This window comes from Muscardinus avellanarius (genome assembly GCF_963383645.1).
Source record: "Muscardinus avellanarius genome assembly, chromosome: 1".
Taxonomy (NCBI): domain Eukaryota; kingdom Metazoa; phylum Chordata; class Mammalia; order Rodentia; family Gliridae; genus Muscardinus; species Muscardinus avellanarius.
This window is the reverse complement of record NC_137786.1, coordinates 187,928,771-187,950,345: the sequence shown is the minus strand read 5'-3', so window position 1 is coordinate 187,950,345 and position 21,575 is coordinate 187,928,771. Positions and strand designations below refer to the sequence as shown.

The 21,575-nt window shown below is 46.9% G+C and overlaps 1 protein-coding gene across 1 annotated transcript in view; it reads right to left on the bottom strand.

The window, feature by feature from the left end:
- Positions 1–21,575, bottom strand: part of PARVA (parvin alpha) — a gene marked incomplete at its 3' end in the record, with an annotated part of 169,563 nt that overhangs the window by 6,662 nt on the left and 141,326 nt on the right. Inside the window, exons 6-12 of the mRNA XM_080705250.1 lie at positions 17,752–17,867; positions 12,729–12,787; positions 9,986–10,005; positions 8,684–8,745; positions 8,158–8,226; positions 4,960–5,061; positions 4,235–4,307 (exon numbers count right to left, since the gene is read on the bottom strand). Coding sequence (XP_080561376.1) covers positions 4,235–4,307; positions 4,960–5,061; positions 8,158–8,226; positions 8,684–8,745; positions 9,986–10,005; positions 12,729–12,787; positions 17,752–17,867 — 501 coding nt within the window. The remainder of the gene's footprint in view (positions 1–4,234; positions 4,308–4,959; positions 5,062–8,157; positions 8,227–8,683; positions 8,746–9,985; positions 10,006–12,728; positions 12,788–17,751; positions 17,868–21,575) is intronic.

The following is a 21,575-nucleotide window of genomic DNA, read 5'->3' as shown; positions in this document are numbered from 1 at the left end:
AACTTCAAAATAGAACTGATCTCTCTGGGTGAAACCCATGAGTGGGCAGACGTGTTGAAAAGTTTAAGCGGAGAAGCTGTTGAACTCGATTTTCCCAGCTTTTAGGGGATGCCTGTATACTTTGGTTTGTGGCTCTCTTCATCTTCAAAGCCAGTGATGGCGTTTTCATGCTACGTCACCCTGCCTCTCGTGCCTCCCTCTCCCACATCTAAGGACCCTCATGGTTACGGTGAGACTATCTGGATAATCGTCTCATCTCCGATCATAAATTTAATATTACATTGAGACTATCTGGATCATCGCCTCATCTCAGGATCATAAATTTAATATCTAAAAAGTTTTTTGCCATGTGTATCTGTCAGCCTTCTCACAGCCATAATCTACAGACTTGACCACATGACTTAGAGGAAGGAGGATGTATAAGCTCACAGTTTTCTTTGGAGAGATTTGGGTTCAGTCCATGTGAGGCTAGGGATTGCGATCTCAGGGCAAAGCGGTGGAAGGAGGAGAGAGGGCGAGTGCATGGCCGTGCTCCTCACACCATGGAGGCCAGAAGCAAGGGAGGGATCAGGGGCAAAAGGAACCGTATATAATGCCCAAGGCTGCACCCCCAGGGACCCGCCCTCTCCATCCACACCCCTGGCCTAGGCCATCACCCAGGTAAATCCATGACAGTGCATTTATTCACTGCTGGGATCACAAGCCTCATGACTCAATCACATCAACTCTGAACATTAATTTGTGAGCTCTACAAGGGGCTCTACTATATCTAACTATAATACTGTGTAACAGAACCTATAAATGGGTTTCAAGGATAAGGAGGTGAACTTTTGTTTTGGGAGATGGGTATCACTTTGCCTATCACATTGGGTAGTATCAATCTCCAACTCTGTTTTCTAAACAGATACAATCTAAAATGATTGTATGTTTGCATCCACACTAGCAGTTTCTATTGTTCCACATAGAGTTGTAGAGTTTAAAATTGTTGCCACCACAGACTTCTGTGCGCTGTCTCCCAGAAAAATGGGGAAGGAGAGGTGAACTGTATGTATGTTACCACTTGCTGATTAAATCCATCCTCAGGTGAACAGATCACTGGGAACTAAACTGCCATCACCCGGCCAGGTTTCCAGCACTATGTGCCAGCTGGTCCCAATACTAGATTCCTGACATTTTATACATGCCATTGGCATGCTGGCTGTCCTACAGACTTCAATTGTGCCAAGTACTAGACTTCTTCTAAGTCCCCACCTGCCTGTCCAGGTTCTTAACCATATTCAATGGTAAGTCTATACCCAAATGGGGAGAATGGAGGAGGCAGGTGTATCTGAAGACATGTGTAGCCCTAAGTGGGAAGCCACTAGCTTCCTGCCAATTGCTCAGCTGCTCCGTCCATCACAAACTTGATGCTCACCTTGGCTTACCCTGGATAGAATACCAGAAGATTACAAAGCTGGGGCAGTGGAAATCATCTGAGGTGCAGACCCAAGGTTTCCAGAACATTTCAAGGCCCAACAGCATAGCAGAGAATGTGTTTTGCTGATCTTACGAACACTGTTCTCTGAGAAATGCCTCCACCACAACTGATTTGATTCAGAGACACCGTAAAGAATCACCCGTGGTCTTTAGCATTTACTATGAATTTATCTTTCCAGATAGAAGTGTAGGAACCAGAGGGAAGGCCGGGATACACTTCTCGCAAATACAGTCTCACCAAACACCATTTCAATTCTCTTTTACACATTGGAAATGTTCAGCACGGGCACCATGCCCAGTGTAACAATAAATAAAACAGATGTGCTTTTCCATTCACATTGCTCAGGAAGTTTCATATTAGGCGGTTCAATAATTGCACAAGAAATGTCATCTATATGCCGAAATATTCTTATGGATTGACTGACACTGGAAAATCATCTGTCCTGGGGGAAACAAATGCCTGAACAATAAAATATCAGGAAAAAAAGCTCATTTCTAATCTGTAATCAGGAAGCATCAGATTAAGTAGTTAAAAAAAAAAAAAGGCAGCAGAGGGATGGCCTGAATTCTCCCATTGAGTCTCTTCTATCCAGAAGCAGGGTATTACTGCATGCCTATGGGATGCTGGGAGTCCACTTCTAAAGACATTAGGGTGGTGACACAGAGCCCCAGGGGGATTGCCATGCTAGATGTCCTCTCCTAGAAGCGGATCAGGACAGGTGAGAGTGAAGGAGAAGAGGGGGTTGGCTCTGATGTCCAGAGCTGCTGAGGTCTGAGCATAAAGAGGCAAGGTCTCTGATCCCCAGGTGTGACCTGGGCTCTCTCTATCTGAATGCTCACATACCAAGGCCCTCGCCGATCCTTCTAGTTTAGCCCAGCTGCCCCTCACCTCTTCAATTCTCACAACCTCACTGTATCTCTTCCAGGGCAACTACCTTGATTGTCATTCCATTTGGGTGACTGAGTGCATTTTTTCTCCTTCCTGGTTGGGAGCCCTGAGGTCAGGAACAATCTTTACTCTCTTTTTTGTGGTACTGGGGATTGAACCTGGGGCATTTTACCTCTGAGCTACATCCTTCAGCCCTTTTTAACTTTTTTTTTTTTTTTTTGCAGGTCTGGGGATGGGACCCAGGGGCATTCGACCTCTGAGCTACACCCTGCCCTATTTTTTATTCTTTATTTTGAAACAGGGTCTCACTGAGTTGCAGAGGGCCTCACTAAATAGCTGAGGCTATCCATGAACTACGATCTTCCTGTGTCAGCCTCCCAAATGCTGGGATTACAAGCATGTGCCACCATGCCCAGCTTCCTTTTTAAAATTTTTGTTTTGAAATAGGGTCTCACTAGCTTGCTGAAAGTATTGCTAAATTGCTGAGGCTGGTCTCGAACCTGTGATCTTTCTGTCTCAGTTTCCTGAGTCCTGGGATTACAGGCCTGTGCCACTATGTCTGGCTGGTTTTCCCCATCTTGGAATATCATGATCTGAGAAGGTTGGAGCAGAGACAGTGATGGGGTGTAAAAGCTCACAACCCCCACCCCTCCCCTTGCCATTACACAGTGGGGAAGTGTGTGTGGCCTTCTTAGTGTTCCAATTTGACATACGCAGACGTTATCTGCAACACAGTGCTGACTCACCAGCACTGGTAAAATGGGATATTGCAGTCAGCGTGAGGCAGAAAATAAACTTCTGTACAAGAAAGACTATGAAGAGAGACGTGCCTTCTACTCACGGATGTGCACACACAGCCAAGTGTGAGCAAGCAAGGGCCACGGAGCATTTGCTCCTTTTGTATTTTCCTCTGGTCATATACAGTCAACCCTCTGTATTCAGAGGTTCCACATCTGTGGACTCAACCTTCTGCGGTTCAAAAATATCCAAAACCCAAAGAGCATCTGTACCAGATACTTATGAGCTTTTTTTCTTGTCACTTCTCTAATCAGCCTATCAATCCAACGGTCATATGGCATTTATATTGTATTGAGTATTAAGTTTTCTTTTTCTTTTTTCTTTTTCTTTTTTTTTTTGGTGGTACTGGGGTTCCTGGAAGCCCTTCTACTTCCGGGCTACACTCCCAGACCTATTTTATATTTTTTTATTTGGAGACAGGGTCCTAAGCCAGCGTGTGCGGCTGGCTTCGAACCTTCGCGATCCTCCTGTCTCTGCCTCCCAAGCGCGGGGATTACAAGCGTGCGCCACCACGCCTGGCGGGTATTAAGTTTTCTAGAGAGGATTTAAGTATACAGAAGGATGGGCATAGTTTATGTGCAAGTACTATGCCACTTCATGGAAGGGGTCTGAACAGTCTTGGATTTTGGTATCTTTGGGGGATTTTAGAACCAGTCTTCCAAGGATACCGAGGACTACTAAATTTTCATCGACATGTGTGTGCTGCCTTTCATCTTAGCTGGCTGGCACATAGTTCTCCAGCAAGTCAGCACCCTGTGCAGGGACAGAAGAACCTGGAAATGTGGCTCAGGGTAGTTCCTGTAGCACCTCTCCTTGGACCCTGATCCCCACAATTCCAAGTGGAGGATTTCAGATTCTTTCTTCCTACGACCAGGTGACTTAAAGCTCACAAAGTGTCTCCAGAATTGAGTTGAGTGGCTGTAACTGCTTCCAGCAATCAGCAAAGAAGTCTTCAGAAAAGAGATTTCTTTCCTCTGCTATCAAATCTGAGCCTTTCCCTGTACCCTAAACACTCATGTGCAGGGAGAAGTTCTCACCCTGTTGTTGCAAACCCAGGGAAGAGCCAAGTACCTTCTGGCCGAGGTTTTGGCTTTTCCAGCCCTCCGTCTTGCATGAGCTCAAAGGCAAAGGAGACGTTCAAGACCTGGCAAGAGAGATGCAGGGCATAAGTCCTTGTACACTAACCCTGGCACCTACCCTGGAAGTACGAGAGCCCAGCACCGTAGCAGAGGCTGAGCCAATCTGCAGGAGCAACCTGGCTGCAGATGTGGGCAGGCAGTGTGGAGGAAGGGCTTGGTGACCCAGCCTGCTGCTAGAGGTGCCCCTTATGTCCCACTACATTCCTTGTTAGCTGCCAGGATTTCAGACTCAGGGATATAAGTGCATGCACTGGGCCTGGACAGATGGCAAGATATGCTCAAAGGCAGAGGAGGGTCTCTGCTTTGGACCAAAAGCCTCCTGTCTAGCAAGCAGGATGTGGCAGCCTGAGAGGCCGTCAGAACCAGGCTGGCTAGGGTCTCAGGTCAGACTGGCCTCAAAGCCATCAGCCACCCTCCCTGTTGCCTCTGGGGAGAGATGTGGCTGGCTGTGCACTTGGCTAGGGGACTAGGCCAGGCTGCAGCGGGAGGGGAAGGCTGCTCAGGGGTCTGCTGACAGCTCCCCCCAGCTCAGCCACTCATCAGAATGGGCCTCCCCCTCCAACATCTGAGACCTGGCAGAGGAGCAGCCTCAGTGTAGGTAAGGGCAGATGAGTCAAACATGGGCTTGGGGCTTCCCTCCGTGCCCCTTCCCCTTACCTTCTGTTCAAAGCTGTCCGGAGTCAGGAAGAAGCTGTGCAGGGGCACAAAATAGCCCTCTAGGAGCCCCATGAGCAGTACCAGGTACACCCCATCTGCAAACTGGAGGGAGAAAGCCAGGTGATGTCACCAACCCCTGGGGCTCCTGGGCCAAGTCCCATCATCTCACCAAAAAGCTACCTGCCCTATAGACTCCAGGTGAGGAAGAGGGCCTCAGGCAGACAGGTCTGCTCTGTGGGAGGACTGCCTCATACCAGGCGCTGCAAGCCCGGGCCTTGATCTCAGCTGACCAGTACTTACAGAACAGTGTACCAACTCTTGATGGAGTGTGGCCGGGTTGGGTCCCATGGGAAGACTGTGGAGGCAATGTGGCAGCTGACTGTGACTGAGAAAGGCCACCTTCTCCTAATGCGGGTGGCGGGAACTCTCCTGGGGGATGAGGAGTTAGCTAGGGTGGGAGGTGATGGCCAAGTTGAATGGCACAAGGCTACTGGGTGGCGTCTGCTTCCTGGACAGAGAGAGAGAGAGACCTCTGGTGTCATCCAGGCTGGGGTGGTCCCCTTTCTCATGTCTCCCTTCCCTGTTGCTTGCGAGGCAGCAGAGTGTAGCTGTTACTAAGGTGAGCTCTGGAGCCAGGTCTACTGGGTTCCATTTCCAGCCCTAATGTGTCCCATGCCATCTCTCTGCACCTTGTTTTTCTCATTTGTAAAATGGGAATGATAATGGTATGGTAGCTACTCCATACGGTTATTATGAGGACTAAGCCAGTTCACATGCGTAGTGTCTGTGAACTGCTTGGCATGTGGGCAGCACTTAGTAAATATCATCTATTGTCTTGAAAAACAATGCAACTAGGTCTTGCTGGAGAAGCAGGACCAGGCTGAGGCCACAGCAAAGTTTCTAGCTCAGTAACTTCCTGGACAGTGGCGGGGTGTGAAGGGCTGGGGAACTGGGTCTGAGGGACAAGACGCTCCCAGGCTAAGTGCAAGAGAGTGCAAGTCTGCTCCAGGGAGTGTGCTGGGGGACCATGGCCAGCTTGTGGGGACATGGGGACAGGGGAGTTGAGTGTGCTTTGGAAGGCGTCAGTGTTTAGCTGTGGAGGTGGCAGAGGTCAGGTGCATATCTGATATTCTACAACTTTTCAAAGGAGGCAGGACCACCACAGGTTTGAGGGTATAAACAGCAGGTGCTGGAGATTGTAAGAGGCCAAATTTCTTGGAATTGCTTTAGATTTTTTTTTTTTTTTTTTTTTTTTTTTTTTTTTTTTTTTTTGCGGTACTGGGGATGGAACCCAGGGGCATTCTACCTCCAAACTACACCCCCAGCCCTATTTTTTATTCTTTATTTTGAAACAGGATCTGATTGCAAAGGGCCTCACTAAGTAGCTGAAGCTGTCCACGAACTGCGATCCTCCTGTCTCAGCCTCCCAAAGTCTGGGATTACAAGTGTGCGCCACCATGCTTTCAGAATATTAATTGGAGTGAAGAGCAGGAGTGAGGACCAGAACCAGAGTGTGCATTCACTGAGCTCTGCAGGGTGCTGGCTGGGGCTCTGGTTCAGCCTTGGTTAAGGGCCAGAGATCCCAGGCAAGGCCTGACCCTAGGGCAGGGCCTCTCTGCCTCTGCCACCAACTCAGGAGGGCTGGGCCTGAGCATGACTCATCTCAGGCCACCCACGATGGGCACAGGAGAACAGAGCTCAGAATCTGTGTCAAAATCAATGCCTTCCTGCTGAGAGCTAGGCAACTGGCTTCATTCTGACTGTGGCTGGAATAGGTTAGGAATAAAAGAATCCAATCTGTGAACCCAGGAGGGAACTTGGGTTAGGGTAAGGGCAGTTCACAGCTTGAGAGCCACATACCCTACAAGCCATGGCTGGTCCTGCTGACTGGGCAGGAAGAACAGGTGAGACCTGCAGACAGACACCCAGAGTGCTGGGTGGTGGCCCCCTGCTCTCGAAACTAGAGGAGAGTGTTCTGGAGTCTATTCTAGCTCCTCCGGGAAGCCTCGATTTTTACAGTGTTCCTTATTTCTCAAGAGTATATGAAGTTTGTTTCACAGCCATAGATTCTCAAAGTCAGTGATACTGGCCCCCTGGGAGGGAAGTTGGAATGACCCAGGACAGGGGGAAATAGCCTCGGGTGCAACTAGGGGGGAATGAATAAAAATAAAGGAGGCAGTGGAAGTGTCCAGGGAGGCACAGAGTAATTGTTTTTATAAAATGAGTATTGGTAAAGCTGTAAGTTTAGGAAACTATGGGGCTCTAAACATGTATGGGAGAGACCTGTCATTGGCCTTTATAGATCATGCAGGTGGCCCCCAGAAACCCAGGAGAAAGCCTCACTGCAGGACTTCATCCTGATCAAGAGAATGTGGGGAGTCAGGGTATGCTACATTAAAGACGAGTTAACGTGTATAGAGGGTAGAAAAGAACCCTGTAGTAGGGTTAGTAGTAGATGCCACCCTCACCAGGTGACCCTGGTCAAGGCTGGTGGGCACCAGTGATATCTCGTAAAGAGCCTGGGAGGAAGAGTTGCACTTAGGGAGTGCTGTCTCATTAGGAAGGAGAAAACCAAGGAGACAAATGGGCCTGCATGCTTCAAAATATCAGTGTCCTGCCAAGAAAGGCTGGATTGTTCTATGTTAAAAAAATAAAAAGGCTAAAGAGAGATGACAACTAAATGCAGCACATGGGGAGATTGGGACCACTGGCAAAATTGGGACAGAGAGTGTTTTTTCACAACCATGTGACATTGCCATTTTAGTAGGTCAAATCAGCCACATGTCAGCTTTCATACAGTTCAACCTAAACAGATGAATGTATCATATCAGTGTTAAAGCTGCCTGTGATCCATGGCAGGACTGTGGTTATCAAGGAGAATGTACTTGCTCTTAAGAGACATATGTGAAATATTTAGAGGGAAAGAGGGAAAGAAAAGATGTGGCCAACTGTTAATAATGGGTCTGTCTGGGGGAAGAGTATACAGGTATTCCTTCTTGCAACTTTTCAAAATACAAAGCTGAAGAAAAAAAATCTACAAAGCAATTTCATCCAGCCCAGCTCTCTGTGCAGAGCAGAGCAGGGTCTACATTGTACCCCTCTGTGTGGGAAGCTGGGGTGTGGGGTGGGGCCCCTGGGGTGGGCACGTTGAGCCCTCTCTTTGAGAGGGCCCCCGCCCCGCCCTGTGCTGCCACCCACCTGGGTTTCCAGTTCCGTGACCTCCAGGTTCAGCTTATTTAGATGCTTGTTCACGAACGTGATGAGTGTCTGAAAGAGACACGCAGGGCCAGTGAGACAGAGACTCCTGCCTGTACACACGCGGAAGGCAGCCAGGACTCCCTGTGAGGACCAGCGGCCTGCGCAGAGGCCTCTGGTCTCGGGGAGAAGAGAAGGCTCCTGGATGGGCACCCCATACGTTGCAGGGCCCAGAGAAACAGGGGAGTCCTGAGGGGCAGGGCAACAAGTGGGGTATGTCAGCTGAGGGCTGGGGGGGCTGGGAGGCATGAAGAAGTATCAGAGATGAAGTGACCCCACTTGGTCATCCCTTCCAGAACCGTTTCTTTGGTGCATCTACCAGTGACCCAGCAGACGGGGAATTCTCTGTGGCAGGAGAGCTGGGTTAGTGGGTGGGCAGACAGGGTGAGTCTGTGGTGGGAGGGGGTGCTATACCACCGCGAGGGAGGGTCTCCTGGCCTCCCGCCTCCCCCAGGCACTCCACGCCTACCTTTTTCACCACGTTGAGTTTGTCAGGTGCGTGGTCAAACAAGGTGTCGAAGGCATCACGTTCTGAAAGACAAGAAGTGTGTTGTGGAGCCCACGGAGTGCGTCCGAGCGGGCCGGCCACTGGGTGCCAGGGCTCTGGCCTTTACAGGTCACGTGGTCGGCTACCGCAGGGAGTGCTCTGGGGCACAGCTTGTGCTAGCAGCTCAGAGATTGGGGCTGAGAGGGGGTTGATTTCTTACCCTCAGGACCTTTTGTGTGTACGTCCACACAGGTAAACACATCCACCCTATATTGGGCGGAGCTGGGTGGGTTGGGGGTGGCTCTGCCAGGCTGTTTGGCTTTTCATTTCTCCTCACTATTCATATTCTACTGTCTCATGATGTATTCACGGTTCTAAGGTGCTTTCGTAGCTTTTTGGAGTTAGGATGTTACCCAAATATCAAATCATTTCACCCTTCAATTTTTAAAAACAGGATAGCAAGACAAGCATAGCAAGCCTTGCCAGAGGGCACAGACAGATAAGGGATGGGGACCAGTGAGCTCCAGGGTGGAACGTGAGCGCCTCCTCCTGAGGGACCCGGGTCATGCTGACTCCGCACCTGTTTCCTCTTCTGTAAAAAGCATCTTCCCTAGTCTTGTCAAGGGGACGGCAGGTGCGGACATAAGGGCCAAGCACTCTAGAGACTCCGGCCTGTTCTACCAATGAGTGCTGTTTGTAGCATGATCAATATATTTCAAAATATCACCCAGATTAACTATCAGGACAGCGGAACCCAGGCATCTCTTGCTCCCTGCAGGGACTGTGCTTACTACAACAGCTGTGCAGCAACAGGTGAAATGGCGGAGGGGATCCACGGCAGGGCGGGGGGAGCTTTTCCAACACAAATGTGGGCTGGAAGGGTTTTTGGCACAGGCTTTTCCCCCTCATGTACTAAATGGCCAATCTGAGACGGCTACACAGGTGGTCTCTGACCCTCATGGACTCAGTAAACAAGCCTGAAGTTCTGAGAAATGGGAGAGGGAGGAGCTGTGGCAAGGGAGCCAGGAGAGGAGACAGTCCTTGTGTTCATACTCCTCTTCCTGTCCTATGCATGGAGCGAGATTGCCCCGTAGGCGCCAGGACCATGCAGATGTACTGAGTGTTCCTCCCACCAGTCAGCTGTCCCTCCCCACCCAGCCAGCCGTGTCCCAGTGCAGACACATGTCCAGGTGGCAGGCTGAGTGCCTGCTCCTCTCAGCTGCTGTAGAATTAACTAGCGCCCACCGTGGCCGTCAGTGCCAGGGGAAATCTTATGCAACTCACCATGCCGTCCGGAAAGAGCCCTGGAGAAAAAGGAGAAAGAGAGCAGTGTGAGTCTTCTCTGGACCCCGTATTCAAGGCTAGTCCCGTGAGAGGACCCTCTGCCACTGCTGGGAGCACACCCCTCCCTGCCCACTGCCAGCCTGTCTGTGGTTGTGGAGCTCAAAAAGCCTTCTCTCGGCGTTTTATTCTGTGATGTCTGATGATTGTGGCTGTACAATAGTACCACCTCTCCTGTCCTCTGTTAAACAGAAACACTGATGTCAATGCAAAAGTTCTGCACAGTGATGCTCACTGGACGATTTCTTGTCTGAATAAAGTTATGTTATTGCTGAAACTCCGGCAATCACAGGCAGCTGAGAGATTGTTCTGGAATCTGAAACTTCATATACTCTGACTCAGTTTTAAGAAAAAAAAAAATCAGGCTCAGGGGCTAAAGATTCCCAGCCAGAAAATCCTGGAATTCTCAGAAGCAGAGGTCAAGCCACCCCTGATGTGGCATGTCGCTGCCTATGCTGCTGTGGGCCACTGCCTGGGGAGACTAGCTTTGTCGCATCTGTCCATCCTGTGATGTCCCCAGGCTGCACCTGCCATTGACTCAGGACAGGTTTTCTCTAAGAGGGCAGGAACTGGAATCATACTTGTATCAGAGAAACAGCCAAGTCTTAAGGTGTACAAGTATTAGAGACAGATCACTTAAGCTTAAATCTTGCTATGCCGTTTTTGTTTTATTTTGTAACTTCACACAAGCTACTGGACCTCTCTGGGTTCCAGGTCTCTCATCTCTAGGGTAAAGATAATAATGATGAAAAAAGCTGGGTGTGACGGCACACGCATGTAACCCCAGTGCTTGGCAGGCTCAAATAGGAGGATCGCACAGGTTCGAAGCCAGCCTCAGCTACTTAGTGAGGCTCTCAGCAACTTAGGCCCTGTTTCCAAAATGAAGTATAAAATAGGTCTGGGAGTATAGCCCAGAGGTGGAAAGCCCTGGGTTCCATCCCTAATACCTCCCAAAAAAGATAATAATGATGAATAATGTGAACATTTAATCTCTAGAAACATTTTAGCCTATTTAATTCCTAGTAGAGAGCAAATACTCAAAACATTTTTTAAAATACATTTTTGGTTCTCATTATAATTCCTATATTGGCTTATTCACCTGTACACCTATTATCCACTAAATGACCACTTGCATGTAGTGTCCTGGAAAGAATAATGAGCTTTGAGTTAACTGGTGAAAAGACCAAGGACAGTTTCCTTCTTCACCCTCGGGCTGTGGGGCATTGGTGGCTGTAAATATTACATTATGTTTATTATGAGCATCAGTAGGTATAAAAGTGCTTCCAAAATTGTACTGTGTAGTCATTATTAGAAGTTGCAATTATGTGTGTGTCCTTGTGGCAGAAATGTCAGGGAGAGAGGGAGGGAGGGAGAGAGAGAGGAAAAAAAATTGACTTGAGACCACAGAAAGTATCACAGGCAGATGAGAAATTGTTCTGGAATTTGAAACTTCACATACCCTGACTCAGGAGTTTCCTGCGGGCCCATGCTCCTCTATGGTTTGTCTTTCTCTTTTCCAGAAGGAGAAATAGTGGGTAGAGGGCAGCCCAGCCTAGGGCAGGTTGAGGGTGGGGGCACAATGAGGAATCTCCTTCTCAGGGAGCCTGCCTGGGGCAGCTTTGTCTCCCACTCCTCAGAACCAAAGCCAAGACTAGGTGTGCCCTCTAGGTCATGTGACCCTTTGGCTACCACGATGGGCCCTTGGAATGAGTGGGGGCTCCTGGATGAGGTCCCCAGGGGCCATATCCTGGGCATCCTGGGAAGGGCCACTCTCTATCTCTGCCCCTTTTAAGACATAAGCACAGTGTGATTCAGACAAGCAGAGCCCTGCAGTCCTGTGAACCGTGGCTGGAACTTCTAGGGGCTGGGCAGGGCTTGGAAGGTGTGTGTCAGCGGTGATGGAGAAGTGGGAGGGGGGCCAGGGAGGCGTTGCTGTCACCAATCAAATCCTCACCAGTCTCTGGGTTAGGAAAACACTCCCTATTTGGAGATGAGGCTCCTGCCAGCTGCCTTAGAGGTCCCTTCTACTCTGTTGCTCTCGTTCACAGGGGACAGAGGGAGAAAGTTGGGAGAACAGAGAAGGCTTGGGAACTCACTTTGCCCAGCTTTGCTCAGCTCCTCCCAGTGATCTCAACCCCCCACTGGCTGCTCTTTCTGCCTAAGAGAACAAAAAACGCTGGCTCCCCAGGGCAAGCCTTTTATCTGCCCTGATATTCTAATTTCCAAAAATAAATTGAAAAACAAAACAAAACAAAAACCCAGAGACAATTCTAAGGTAGAGAGGGGCTTTCTGGGTCATGGCTTGTGACCAAATAAATCAGTTTCAGAAAAGGAAGCAAAGCGTCCTTTTGAAGGTTCACAATTTAAATTCCACCCACTGTTTACAGCATGACGATTTCATGCTGGTTGGCTTTTTTTGGGTACACTTTTTCCTGGAGTGCCACAAAATTAGAATTTTTCAATCACCACTAATTCCCCTCTCCCCACTTCCCCACCCAAGTTTGTACCTTAAGCATCAAGAGGCATGTTTTGAATGCATGGAAAAGGCTAAACTATAATCATTGGCTGCAGGCTAATCCCTCCTGCAATCCCAATAAATGAAAACTAAATATCAGCAAATGGATGAATTTCGGAGAAACATCTGTGTTCCATTACAGAATCGCTGGCAACAATGGTGTTGACATACTCTGTGTTACCAGTTATTTCCTCTTGGATTTGCCGAGACTGGAGGATTCCTTCTCGTTTCTGGAATGGGGGTGGGGAGAGGGGTTGGGAGGAGAAGAGAAAAATAGGCTTTAGAAAAATACAGAAAAACTGATTAGCATTCCTGACATTGAGAAAGTTCTTGGTGTTTAAGCAATGAACCCAGAGACAAGATCGTGCTAGGAGGGAAGAGAGGCCCTGATTTGGGGAGACTGGACTGTACCATTGGGACATAAGTGCAATTAGTGTTTAATCCAAAAAAGTAGGCTGTTTCTTGGACGGTGAGTCTTCCCTTTCTTTATTGCAAGACGGGTCTGCTGGAAGCAAACTGTTTGCCTCCTGGAGTAATCCACAGTAAACCAAATGGAAATGAGGGCCAGGGCGTGTCTGCCCTCCAGCTGAGGCCGCAGAGGGAAGCTCAGAAACACATTTAACTGAGGGACTGGAAGGAGGAACCCAGGCCAACTTGGAGGGCTCAGACAGAGGCAGAGGATTTTAATTTTTTTTTTTTTTGCTTTGTTTTGTCTTTTCACTGATATATACGAGAGCTTTTAAGTATGTGATGTGGTCCTTGATCCTAACTTAGGTACCAGGCTCACTGTGCAGACCTGCCCAGCCAGTCGGCTGTGTCCATCACCTGTCCACCCCTCCCATCGACACATCCTCTTTCTTCTCGATCTCATTCATCAGTGCCTTCTGTGTGTGAGAATTTAGACCCATGACCATGCCGTCTGTGATGTGGTTTCAGGTCTGAAGAATTTAGAGTAAAACAGGGGTGATGAAGAAGGCACCTGAGATGGGTTCCTCTAAATGGTCCTGGTTTATGCTTGAGATCCTAGCTTAATTATTAATAGGACCTCTTTCATTCTCAAAAGTGTGGTGAATAGAAAATGATGTGGTCACTCTATGCATCGAGGGCTGCTGACCACAGAACCTGCATAAGCACTTCCAGGTTGGATGGTCAGGGAAAACTTCTCAGGGGTTTGGGCCCTGGAACGGGAACTTCGAGGAAAGAAAGGATTTGGCTGAACATTCATGAGAGGTCCAGTGGGAAGAATGGGCTCAGACAAAAGGCAGAGTCTGGACAGCACAGATGTGCTCAGGAGGCTGCTTGGAGGGAGGGCAGCTGCCGTTGATGTGAGCAGCTTTGAGTTACTGAAGAGTTTAGTCTTTACTGCATGTCACGGGACCAGTGAAGGAGCATTAGGGTTCTGACGGGCACCAGGAGGAGAGTCACTCTGCCAGGTCCCCACACAGCCTGCACCAGTATTAGAAGGACAGTCTGCACAAGGCATGCAGTTGACTGAGTGAAATCACCCTCCCAAAGGCTGAGATGGGTGTGAAGAGGCGGTCTCTGAGCACGGGGAGCCTCCTGCCAAGACTTCCAGAAACATCCTCTACATGTCCGGTAGCCACAGACACTAGCACCCTTGCAAAGTACTTTAACAGTGGGAAAGGGGGAGCTGGATAAAGCCCAGAGTCTATCCAAATTAGATTAAAAGTGGAATCCCAGAGCAAAAAAAGGAACTTACGAAAAAAAAAAAAAAAAACATAGTGAAAGGGGACCAGATGAAGATAAATCAGGACTTTTTCCAAATTCAGTTTTGAAATATGTCAAAGTTTCACATGGGGTTAATAGAATCCTTGGCTTATGAGGCCATTCATGACCATATAACCTTATCCTTAAGTTCACACAGAATCAAATACTTTTATATAGAATGGGAAAAAAACAAAAATCAAAAAAACAAAAAATGGCCTGAACAGCCCCTCATGGCATCTGGACATGAATCATTTTTTGTCCCCTGGAGAGTTCTCCCTACAGTTCCTTCAGTGCCTTTCTGCCAGTTTGGAGTCCTGCTTCTGTGCTCATTCTCTTGATAAAGCAAAACATTTCATAAAATCTGACTTGCATGGATGCTACTTTATGTATGGCTCCCTTTTCTCATGTTCTCATGCTAACAGGTGGGCCTACAGGAGAAATTAAATCAACAACAGCCCCTGATAGCCCATAATTGACCTCAAAATAAGTCATGTGGTATGGGCTTTCAGCGACCACAGCTTTAAAATAGAAGCCCCCTCTCTCCTCTCAAATCTTCAATCATCTTGTTTGTATTTGTTTTTTTTTTTTTTTTGGTCTATAATAATCCCAACAGGAATATTTCATTATTCCTTTTTTATTATTATTTTATTTATTTATTTATTTTGGTGGTACTGGGGTTCCTGGAAACCCTTCTATCTCCAGGCTACACTCCCAGACCCACTTTTATACTTTTTTTTTTTTTTTTAATTTGGAAACAGGGTCTCTTAAGCCAGAGTGGCTGGTTTCAAACCTGTGCAATCCTCCTGTCTTTGCCTCCCAAGCACGGGGATTACAAGCCTGTGCCACCACGCCTGGCTTTTTTTTTTTTTTTTTTTTGGTGGTACAGGGGTGGAACCCAGAGGCTTTCTACCTCTGGGCTATATTCCCAGACCTATTTTATATTGTTTTTGGAAACAGGGTCTCACTAAGTTGCTGAGAGCCTCACTAAGTAGCTGAGGCTGGCTTCGAACTTGTGCGATCCTCCTGTCTCAGCCTCCCAAGTGCAGGGATTACAAGCGTGTGCCACCATGCCCGGCTTTCATTATTCCTATTAGAGATCTGTTTATTCAAGATGGTAATAAATATACCCAGATATTCAATAAATGAATGAATTGAAGTGGACTGTCACAAAAGAGAAGACACAAAAAGTCAGTTTGCACAAACATATTTATCTTCACTAGCAATGGAACACCTATGCATGAATATATAATGACAGTATGCTTATTCATGAAAAAAGTAAAAAAAATTGAATGTCACTGATACTTAGTCACAAAAGTACTCTTTCATGAAGTACTCTAGAATCATAATTTTTAAAAATACTGTGTACGCCGGGCGTGGTGGCGCACGCTTGTAATCCCAGCATTTGGGAGGCTGAGACCTGGAGGATCGCGGTTCGCGGACAGCCTCCGCTACTTAGTGAGGCCCTCTGCAACTCAGTGAGACCTGGTTTCAAAATAAAGAAAAAATAGGGCAGGGGGTGTAGCTCGGAGGTCAAATGCCCCTGGGTTCCATCCCCAGACCAGCAAAAAAACCAAAAAAACAAAAAAAAAATACTGTGTATATGTGTGTGTGGGGGGGTACTGGGGATTGAACCTGGGGGCATTCTACGTCTAAGCTATACCCCCAAAAGCCCTATTTTTAATTTTGAAATACGGTCTTGCTAAGTTGTTGAGGCTGGCACTGAACCTATACTGTCTCAGCTTCCTAAATACTAGAATTACAGGTAGGTGCCACCACGCCAGGTTTAATAGGCTATTTTTTTTTAACGAGCAGTTGTGGGTTCATGGCAAAATTGAGAGGCAGGTGCAGAGATTGCACATACTCCCCCTTGCAGGCCCCATCTGGTCCACTATGGGCACCTCACAGCAGAGTGGGACACTGCCCATAGTTGGGGGCCTGCAGGGGCACACCAGTCTCACTTATGCGAGTGTTCGCTCTTGGTGCTGTATGTTCTGTGGGTATGGACAAATGTGTCCACTAATGTATTCTGTACAGCAGCACACAATTGTTTCACTGCTCTACAAATCTTGTGTGCTCTACCTACTCATTCGTCGTTTCCTAGGGGTAGTTTGAAACATATGAGATGGATTCACACATTATTGACTACTCACAACACAGTAGAGACAGCCTGGGTTCATTAGGATGATGCTCTGGGTCAGCCACATGCCGAGCATCACGCCTGCTACAGGTGAAGAGCTCAATAAACAGGGACAATTAGTACCTGGCAGTCAGCTGCACTCACAGTCCGAGCCACACAGCTTCGCGCTGCTGGGGACGGCCTTCTCTGCTTCCTATTTGCAGTCTTGTCTCCTGGCAGGCAAGGCTAAGGTGTCATGTTCCTATTAGACCCTCTTGATGCTTCAGAGTTAAGTATCCAGAAGGTGTAGATGAAATGCTTTTTCATTAGGGCACGACTGATCAATTGGTTAGGAGCACCATGGTTTCCTCCCTTGCTATTAACATCTGGCCCCTGAAAGCTCAGCTCAAAGCCCTTTTGTCCTGGAAATTGGCCTGGCCTGATGAGGCAAAGTTTACCAGCCCTCAGGCTTTCCCTTACTGAGGGATGGCAGAGCTGCCATCTTGTTCTCTGTTCCAGAACTTTGGCTAGCCCTAGACAGCTTGTACAGGGAGCTCTCCCCTGATGCATGTTTATTTGGAAAAGAACAGAAACAAGCAAACAAAATGATGACCTTTTGCTAAATGGGCATAAAGTTGGAAAATAAAATTGCATTTGAGTATTTAATGGGGTTAGGAGCAGAGTGAGATAGTCACGGGGAGAGAGCACACCCTCACTGTGGAAATTACACAGCCATATGTGAATGGAAATCCCATCCAACAATCTGGAAAAGATGACTTGAAGTCCCAGCTGTGCTCACTGGGCGAAGCGAGAGCAGCAGTGCCTCCGGTACTGACAGGGCCAGTTGGGGTCTCTCTGACACACACTCTCACTTGCACATGGTACCACCTCCCCCAATACCTGTGCATTATTTGTTAACAAAAACCCCACAAAATTATGATTCTTTGTGGCTTTTAGGGTACCCAGCACACTCCTGTACACAAACGCACATATGTGCATGTGCACACACATCTTTCCTCCTGATACCACTATATGTAGACAACTCACAAGCCTATACACCACAAACCCTCAGATCTAGATTACACAGACATTCCTCCAACAAAACATGTGAAGCCCAGGGACATACTTCACACAAAGCTATACTGTATGCAAGCACATTTTCTTCCATGTGGTGCACTCAGCATGCATCAGAAAGCTCACTCCCAGGTCTCACAATACAGCACACCTGGCCACACTGGTGTCTATTCAGCTGTCCTTCCAACAATCTACCCAATGTGCCTCAACTGTTGCAGGAACGCAGGCTCCACAACTTGTCAATGGCTTAGATGTTTGTAGTGGGGTCCATCTTACCTGGACCACGACCACTTGGATAGAAACGTGGTCTGGGAGTCGGATTGGTGCCCGGAAATACTGTGACAGAGCAACCAGCAGGTGCAAGATGGCCACCAGGCTTTTGGCATGAACAGCTAAAATGAAAGATAATTTAAAAATTAGTGTCTCTTCTTCCAAGTTCTAGGCAACATGCAGCAGTACTTCTCCTAACATCAGGGGACACTGTTGGGCATCACACACTTTACCCTTCGCCCCCTCAGTTCTTGGCCGGGTCCTATGGAGTATCTTTGTGAGTCCTATTATTGCTGAGTATCCAATGTATCACCTCCATTCTAGCCCAGGTTCTCATCAGGCCACTGACAGCTGAGTCTGAGCTCAGATCAGCTCTCCCCAGCCCCATCTTCCTGTTCACTCCATCTGAGTAGCCATGGGTACGTCTGCTCTGCACCCTCTCCCTTCCCAAGTGACTGCAAGCTCTGGATTATTACCACGACCCTTGCCCCAAGGCTAGACATGAAGCAGATGCTTAATAAATGGACGCTGATTCAGGAACACTGGATCCCTTCCTTTGTTCAGGGCTCTTAGGATCTCTGGAGGAGGACATGAGGGTTACCCAAAGGGCTTTGTTGCTCTCAACTGCCTTGAATAGTCCATGTGGGCAGTGGCCCTAGGGGAGCAGCTGGGAGCTCATGGTCCTGACCCAGCTGCCTTCCACAGCTATTGAACCAGGTGCTGAATGTTAAGCTGTTTATACCAAAGGAGGTGGGGCCCCATTGGGCTGTAGTTTTCTCAGTAGATGGGGAAAAAGATGAAGAAAGATAGACTTAATGAGGTGTATACAGGGTTAGGCAGACTGGGGCTTGAATTCTGACCTCATATCTCTACCATTTATTTACTGGCTTCCAGATTTGGGGTAGGGCAAGCCATTCAAGGCTCTGAATTCTCATTTGCTCATTGTTACAAATGGGGAAGATAGCACCTATGTGAATGCACAAGTCAAGGATTTCCGCAGATAATGAAGACAAAGCTTCCGGAGCACAGCAGGTGTCTAGGAATTAGTGCTATTTTTTTTATTATTAAAATGTATGTGAAAGTACTTGGCACCTAGGCAACTAAAACGTGTTAGCTTTCTCCCCTAGCTGTGTCATAAAAGGAAAGACTTTCCATGTCTGTCATCTACCTTCACAGTCCTACCAGCTCCATGGCTCTTAATTACAGGGAGTATTTAAGGGAAGAACCCCAAATGCCCATTTGTGTACTTAGCATGCACAGGGGCTGTTATTAGGGTTTTATTCTGTCTTCTCTGGGATTGATGAGTCTGCCTTAGCAGGAGCTATGAGAAATCGCCAAGTCAAGGAGATGATTCAGACATCCCTTTGGCATTCATTAGAGTTTCTTGCTATCATGGTTATTTCAAAGGAGGCCTTGTCCTGACTATAAACAGCAGCTCAACATTACTACTAAATAGTATGAGATGGCGCCGGACTCTAGCCTTTGAGAAGATTCAATTCTGAGCATTGTCAACTAAATTTTACCTACAGTGATAGCCTCAAAAAAAAAAGGGGGGGGGCTCTTGGTGAGGGTCATGAATGTGGGAGGCACTGGGTTTCATCCCCAGGACCACAACAAAACAAAAACTCCTGAGACTAACCCATTGGCACGGGGTGGTCACTGAGGACCCAGATATGGCGTAGTCACAGAGGGACAGAGGCAAAATCAGGGTTTGCTCTTCTAGTCATAATTGTCACTGCATTCCCAGACCTGATGTCTACTGCCCCTCTCCCCTTTAATAACAAAACATTATGCTAGAAAAGTTGTGGACAAACCAGTTGTTTTTTATCATCTGGTGCACTATCATCTACACTGTCTGGGGGAGCAACACAGAGCCTTCTCAAAAGCATCACACAGATATCAGGTCCTTTGCGTGAATGCTCTGCATTCCTGGGAGTTTTTCCAAAGAAATAATCTAACATACATAAGACAAAAATGTTAACTATGGTGTTAACATTTTATCATTAAAAGCAAAACCCTGGAAGATGCCTATGTCCAGTAGCAAGAGGATGGTTTAAGATTAGTGCTTTTTTATGTTATTAAGCAGAGAAATCCTGTATGCTAAAAACTGACAGGCAGAACTTAGGAGAAAGTATATGACAATGAAGGTCATTGAGTTCTAACTATAGCCCACACATGGTGCTTGTCCTTTCTCCAGTGGTGCATAAGTTTCTCTTTACAAATCCCAAGCTTGGGTCAAATAGTTTAATAATCACTGTTTCTCAAAGTTATGCTATATCCACATGATTGGATAGTTTGCATGCACTGAAAATCACTGGGAAGACAATGTAACTCTAGATATCAATAACGTAATGTTAGAGAGAAATTTAATAGAAATAAGATAAGAATATGCATTTATGAATACGCATGCCTACACATACAGATATGTGTGGATATATACATACACATATGTGCACACACAATCAAGTTCTTGTGGCCATCATTTGAAAAGAAATATTAAGAAGAATGGAAGGAGTTATGCTGGTCAGCAGAGATGGTTTAAATTTTTCCTCTTTGAAAATTTGCTTTAGAATAAAGATAGGTCACCTTTTTATTTTTATTTTTAATTTTTGCAGTACTGGAGATTAAAAAGATAAATACCTTATCTTATAAATACTTTATCAGGGGCCTTCTATCTCTGAGCTACACCCCAGCCTTATTTTTTATTCTTTATTTGGAAACAGGGTCTCACTAAGTTGTGGAGGGCCTCACTAAGTAGCTGAGGCTGTCCACGAACCTGCAATCCTCCTGTCTCAGCCTCCCAAGTACTGGGATTATGAGTGTGAGCCATCACGCCCAGCTGATAGGTTACCTGTTTAATTAAAAATAATTCTGAGACGGGCGTGGTGGCGCACGCTTGTAATCCCCGCGCTTGGGAGGCAGAGACAGGAGGATTGCGCAGGTTCGAAGCCAGCCATGCGTGCTGGCTTAGGAGACCCTGTTTCCAAATAAAAATGTAAAAATAGGTCTGGGAGTGTAGCCCGGAGATAGAAGGGCTTCCAGGAACCCCAGTACCACCAAAAAAAAAAAAAAAAAAAAAAAAAAAAATTCTGACAAGTGCTCCATGACTAGGCACCCTCCTCATTGCAGCCACTCAGCAGGTTTCCTGGGAGTTTTCCCCTGATGCTTAGAACGTAAAGCAGTCATATGCCTGTGCTCAGGCCAGGATGGAAACAGAGTAAGAGCAAGGGCCACACAGATTCACTCTATAAGCTGGGAACCGCAATTGCTGTGCCAAGAGTGTCACTCCAGAGCTGGAAACAGTTCTGAAGGGAGCTGCTGAGTTAGAAACAGGCATCCAAACACATCCTGTGCTGGAAATATAAATTGGAGTAGCTTTTCTGGAAGCAATTTGACAATGTGTGTTATGACCTTAAAAATGTATGTATATACCCCTTGGCCCTAAAATACCATTTCTAGGTATTTATCCTAAAAAATAATTATGGCAGTCAGTGAAGAAAACTCATCAGGCTGTATTGATATTAATAAAAAAGTTAAAAGTAATCTAAAAAACCATATAATTAACTATCAGGAAACTAGTTAAGCTATGATATAGCCACATGATGTCACATAATATATTAAGGTGACAAATAGAACATTTAATGATTTGTAAAGACATACAACTTCCAAACAACATACAAATGTTGATCTCATTTTTGTAAAAACACACATATATGTGTATGTGAAGGTCCCTCCTAACCTGTGGTTTTGCTTTCTGTGGTTTCAGTTACCCATGGTTAACTGTTGTCCAAAAATATTAATGGAAAATTTTACAAAAAACAGCTCATAAG